General features: G+C 30.2%; 1 protein-coding gene across 1 annotated transcript; it reads left to right on the top strand.

Annotated features, from left to right (window-relative positions):
- Positions 1–1,493: 1,493 nt before the first annotated feature.
- Positions 1,494–3,567, top strand: LOC101504697 (uncharacterized). Its single transcript, XM_004497949.4, has 2 exons — positions 1,494–1,754; positions 3,335–3,567. Exons 1-2 carry the CDS (start codon positions 1,623–1,625, stop codon positions 3,434–3,436), a joined length of 234 nt encoding a protein of 77 aa, XP_004498006.1. The 5' UTR covers positions 1,494–1,622; the 3' UTR covers positions 3,437–3,567.
- Positions 3,568–6,378: the final 2,811 nt, after the last annotated feature.

The raw sequence follows: 6,378 nt of genomic DNA, 5'->3' as shown, positions 1-6,378 counted from the left end.
GAAGTAAAGTAATTTGAACCAATAAAAAATAGTCGATTTTTGTATTTTATTTTCACAAAATCTCAAACAAATCAAATTTATAATGAGGACTATTTTAAAAGTTCATGAAAGTTATTCTAAATTTAAAAAAAAAAATCACTTTTATGTTAACTATTTCCAGTCCTTGCACTATTGACCTCCTTACATTGAGGGGGCTGCACTCTCCTCCTCCTTCATACCCTGTTGACATTCTTACATGTGAAGATGATCTTTAATACTAGTACAAATTGACACACACTTGTCAAATTATCATCACACATGTCGCTTGATCACACATACCACTTGTAAATTTACATGTGATACATGAACTAAATCTATGTGCAACTATGTGAACTAACTCAGGACTATATATAAATTCAAAATTATAGACTATCTGAAATTGAATTAGCATGCGAGTTAAAATTATTTTTTCACGTACAGAAAAACTAGTAAAAGTAATATAAAAAAAAGTAACCTATATACAAGGTCATTTTACAGATTTTAAAGATTATATTCTAATTTTAAATATTAAATTCTAATAAAAATATAATTTTAATAATTAAAAAATTAGTAAAATAAATTTTAATCATTAGGTTAAATCATGTAACAAGAAAAGATTTATAGATAATACGTCACATTCGCATCTTAAACTTAAATGTATATTTTGCTAACGGTAACACAACGACTACAATTTTTTTCGTAAAGACAATTTTTTTTCATAAAATATATCGATTATAGAGTCTAAAATTATAACCACATATACCACTCAGGTCTAGTTGAAAGTTATCACAGTCGATTAACATCTATCAAATCACACTTATCCTGTATAATTTGATTTTCACAAAATTGTGACCGTTAATAATAATTATTTTTTCAATATAAATATTTTTTTTTTATAAAATTTAACTACTTCTATACATTCAATTATTTTCATGTGTAAAACACGAATAGTTAATTTCAATTATAGTCATTACAATCGATTAATATATATTAAATCATAATTATCTTATATAATTTGATTTTAACAAACTTGCAAAATTAATAATAATTTTTTTTTCAATTTTTTTAATATAAATATTTTTTTATTATAAAATTTAACTATTTACATACATTCAATCATATTCATATGTAAAAATAATTTTAATTTTACATATGATTATGAGAATAAGTTCTAAGATATTCTAGACATAAAAGTAATTTTACATATGAATTAATTACGAGAATAAATTCACACTTTAAATATTCTATGTCTAAAAATGTAAATATAAAATTTTAAAATTAGAAAATATTAAAAAAATTAAATATACCAGTTCGATTTTTCAAATTTCAGAATTTATTATAAAAAAATTTATTTAGAATCTTCCCTAATTAGTGTATGCTTATATATTAAATGAAATGTTAGTTAAAGTCTTAAACATATAAAATAAGTTTTAAAAATAAATATGAAACTAGTAGGGTGCAACGAATAAATATCATTGAGCAAATATCTTGCTGTGGGCTGTGGAATGAATGAGTTTGACCCAACCCTTTTAATTTGATTTGAGTTTAGCCATAAACTAGTTTCTACAATTATTATTATCAATTGAGAGAAAGGGAAACTCAAGATGTCTTCATTGGGCACTTCGAAAGGGATTCTAGAGATTGCCAAGTTTGGTGTATATGTTACTGTACCCATCGTTCTTATGTACGTTTACGCTAACAATACCAACAACAATCTCCACAAGCTCATCGGAAGGGTACGTAATCTTCTTCTCTTGATTGGGGTTTTTTAATTTATCGCTTTATTCTTTAATTTAAGATTACTAAACTTTATGTTATGTTTAATTTCATTAAACTTCTTAAAAATCACCTCTGAAAAATATATCAAATTGAAATGATTTTGCATTTTAATTAGTTTACAAGCTGCCCTGTGCTCATCTAATAATATAAGGGTTTTTTCATAGGTTATGAATCAATTGTTTCATTTATATTTTTAACGAACTAGTAAAAGATTGCATCAATGTGAAAAACAGCTTAGAGTATATAAGCTACTTGTTGCTGCTGCTGCTGCTGTAAGTCTAGAATTTCTGCATAATGTTTTTCAGCTCTGTTTTACTTTGGAAGTTTCTAGAATCTTCTTCTGCATCAATTTACTGTAATTGAATTAGTTTGTGGTAGTCACATAACTGTTGGACTTAGTTTCTCTTTATAGCTTGGTTAGCTATTAGCTATATATATAAAAGTTATAACAGCAATTTCTAGGGTTGTGAAGTGTCATGTGTGATCTATGGTGAACCTCATGTTTGAAAATCGTTTAAAACTTCGACGATGACCGACATCCCTACCTTAAAGTAGAAGTTTAGAGTCCTCCATGTTCTTACGACTAAGACCGTATCTAATCGGCGTTGAACGGTTGATTCAACAAAAACAAGAGAAAACAGATACTACCTCCTACCTATGTCCCTATATATAACCCCTTTGACCAAATCACAGGAATTAAGAAAGTTGATTGTAGTATTAAATTTGTTGGTAATTTAAATTGTTTTAAAAGTTTACCCTTGAAGAGGGTTCTATATTTAGGGAGGGAGGTAGTATATAAGTTGGGTTTTGTGCGACTAACATTCGTTTTCCTTGTTTTTTGCCAAACTGGCACCAATTGAGTTTTCGTCTCCGTCTTGGGGTAGAGTAGTGTCATTATCTTCTACTTATGAGGACACTTATGGTTGTTAAAGTTCTAAACAATTTTTAAGATTTGGTCTCCCATAGACCATATGAGAGTTGAGAGTTTGAGACACTTTCTCACCCTACAAGCCACCTTGTATAAGACAGGTTTCAGATTCACAATAATAGTTCATTACATTAGTTTCTCTTTTCTCTCAAACTAGTAAAGATTATTTCACTGACATGGGAAAAAAATGTTGGGAAAAAATATATGAAATTCCACCACCTGTTATTGAAGGAAGACTTTTCTTAGAATAAGTAGATCGATTTCACTCTTTTGCCAAACGTAGTGGGAGTGGTTGAATCATGGTACTTATACCCTAGGTACCAGGTTAACTCTTGTGGATGACAAAAATTGACTAATTTGTGGGATGGGTAAGAAATTCATGACTAATAGCGTGAGTTGGTGGGGTTGGGCTGTTACACAAAAGCTCTCATAAGTTAGAAGTTAATCCAGTCTAGGTCTTAGATGCTAATTATTTCCTTGCCAGATTAATTATTATGGCCTGATGGCTTTGAATTCTTATCATTCTGAGCAGAAATACTATTACATTAAAATTATCATCATATTGATATATCATCTTATGAACTGTATTTTCTTGTTATCATGTTGCAGAAGTCATACATTGAATATCCTCATGATACACAAAAGCCACCACCACCCGAGGAACTTCGGGAGATGGCGAGGGAGCTAGCTCGCAAAAGGAACAATCCTTAATGCTCCTTGTGGTTGGTTGTGCATTGGTGGTTGTGTACTTGTATCACTGATTATGCAGTTAAATATGCTTTTGTTATGAATAATGAAGAATGAGTTCTAAACTACTCTAAATAAATTTTTTTTTATTTTAACTGTCTTATTTGCAAAATTCTTTAAGTCATAAACATATTTTTGGTTTCTTTGAAGTTGATCATATTTGGAATCCCAATATATACTATTTATGTATTAAAAATAATGATTTTAAAATAGTTTTTTATATCTCAATAATTTCTTGTCCACCTTAGTTTTGGCATCAGACAGCAAGATGACATTCAATGTACAATTTAAAATTTTAAACTTAATTGGATAATATTTTTCATATATAATATAAGGAGTGAATTGAAACCGGGTGTCCTACATGCAACGTTTTAAACAGGGTAAACTACCATTTTAGTATTTGAAAGTATAGGACGTTGTCACTTTGGTCTTTAACTTGGTCAAAAACTCAAATTAGTCTTTGAATCACTCAATAGTTAGTTAGTTTAGGCTTTTGACGTTATAATAGCCAAAGACCATTTTGAAAGTAACTTGTATCTTTTAGGGACTATTATGAAAATAAGCTCTATATTTTATGGACTATTTTGACGATTCAAAGACCAATTTGAATTTTTGATTGAGTTAAGGACTAAAGTGACAATGCTCTACACATTCAAGGACTAAAGTTATGTTTTACCCTTTTAAAAATCGAACCCAATTAGACAGTTTGATTATGAATCAAACACTTTAGTTAGTTGAATGGTTTGATCAGTTTAAGGTAGTTGGATTATGAAATAAAGGATTTCGTCGTAACGATGTTGTGTTCGGTTTTTATAACATTGCATACATTGAGACACCACATATTTTAACCTTCTTTTGATTCAACCACACTTTCTTTTGTAAATGAAGCGTTATCCATTGTGAATAAGCAAGATCAACAACACTTGGAAATGGCTCATAAAAATTGGAGAGTAGTCAACTATGTTATTTTCCTTCCAAAACATGCAGTCCTATGAAAAATAAAACTCTTGGACAAAGATACTTTCCTGGAACCGAGGAAACAATGACTTGCTCAAGTAGTTTGTACACTACATTGTTATGACCAATGAAAAATATAGTGATGAAATGGCAGGCTGCTTTAAGCCTTTCTTTTGAGAGGTAACTCCATCTTCACCCTTCGTTCGTAATGTTTTTATTTTATTTATAGTCATTCGTTGGTCTTTCAGGCCTGTTAGAGATTGATTATAGACTTTGAATTTAATGAGATTGATGTTATGTTGATTGTTGACTGTAGTGCAGCATAATTTGAATAAAGTGTTGTTAAATAGCGACTATAAAGGTATTATTGTGCTATAGCTTTGCATAATTGGAACAAAATACAGTTTTCTGTCAAAAAAATCCATTGTAATGTGATCCTTTTGACAGATAGTATACTGATCAAATTAATAAAGCATTTGTGTCTAGGTGATTGCAGTCCTTTTGACAGATAATATACTGATTAAATTAATTTTCCTTATTTGATATTTAAGGATCGGAGTCTTCAAGAATGTAAATGGCTAAAGCCATAATTAATTTGGAGTTGGAAGAATCACACTTAAAACTCTAGAAAAATATGGTAGAAACTAAAAAGGATCTTTATTCTAATAAAGAGTGCTCCTTTTACAGGAGAGTACAGAAAGTCAACGCCTTTTACCCAATAAGTTGATGCATAGATATCAATTATATCCAACTTGTTCATCTAATGCTCAAAACTTAATTATGCTATGCTTTTGGTTAAGATGTCAGCTATCGGTTGATTTGATGGTACGAATGACAAACAGAGAATTGTAGAATCAGTTTTTTCTATAGATATCGGGGATTATGCTTATTGCGGTCTTGCTGTCCCCAATGTAACTTAAATGGGAGCTCCACTGTCATATTCAATAACTTTACAACTCTATGAATCCATGAACCTCCACAAATCTTTGGACCATTGCTCGAAACTCAGTTTTGAAACTGCTTCTAGCGGCAATTGTTTGTTTCTTGCTTCTCCAAGTTACCAAGTTTCTGCACCCGTAGGGGCAATATTCTAAAGTAGACTTTCAATACGTAATAAATCATGTCCATTCTACATAATAAATGAAGCCACATTATTATCATTTGTTTTTTTCCAAAGAATAGGCCCTATTATGGGGCAGTCTTTAAGCGTCTCAAAATTCTATAGACAGTATCAAGATGTTCTTCATAAGGGATGTCATAAATTGACTAACAACGCAAACATATGATATCTTATATTGTCAACTAGAGTGTCTACTTTTTCTTGAAGTTTTGCATTTTGATCCATGGGAGAATTAATTGGCCCACAAGAGATAATGAATGTACTTCCATTGAGATGGTATTATTATTTTCTTAGATCTAACCACCTTCATGACAATATTTTCAGGGAGCCCAGCTCTTTGATCTAAAATTGCGCAGCTAAGTTTTCTTTTCATTTTTTCATTTCTATCACATAATCTCCGATAAGGACTATATTATCAAATTAAACTATCAAAATAGTCCTCTTTCTGTTGGAGTTAAACCTTGTAGACAAGGTATGATTTGGTAGGCAATGAATATAACCTTGTTATTTTATTGACTAAGTAAATTATTCAAACCAAGCTTTAGGAGATTGTTTTAGCTTATAGATGGAGTTTTCAATTTGCAGACTTTTTACCTAAATTTATCTTCAAAACCGAGTGGACCATCCATATATACTTCTTCTGGATAACTATTGGGAAAGGCAACTTTTACATCTAGTTGGTGTAAGGGCCATTCTAACATAGCAATAAGAGATACAAGAATTTTGACATTGTTAAGTTTTGCAATAGGAGCAAAGGTCTCTAAGTAGCCTATACCATAGGTCTGAGTAAATCTCTTAGTAATCAACTGATCTATTATAATTGTATTTT

This window comes from Cicer arietinum, chromosome 4 (genome assembly GCF_000331145.2).
Source record: "Cicer arietinum cultivar CDC Frontier isolate Library 1 chromosome 4, Cicar.CDCFrontier_v2.0, whole genome shotgun sequence".
Classification (NCBI taxonomy): Eukaryota; Viridiplantae; Streptophyta; class Magnoliopsida; order Fabales; family Fabaceae; genus Cicer; species Cicer arietinum.
The sequence above is the reverse complement of the archived record's forward strand: the minus strand, read 5'-3'. Positions and strand labels throughout refer to the sequence as shown.

Excerpts from the sequence above, each read along its gene's own strand:
- LOC101504697 (XM_004497949.4), top strand. The coding sequence starts at position 1,623 with ATGTCTTCATTGGGCACTTCGAAAGGGATTCTAGAGATTGCCAAGTTT. Across the intron at positions 1,755-3,334 it reads TCCACAAGCTCATCGGAAGG|AAGTCATACATTGAATATCC; the intron begins GTACGTAATCTT and ends ATCATGTTGCAG.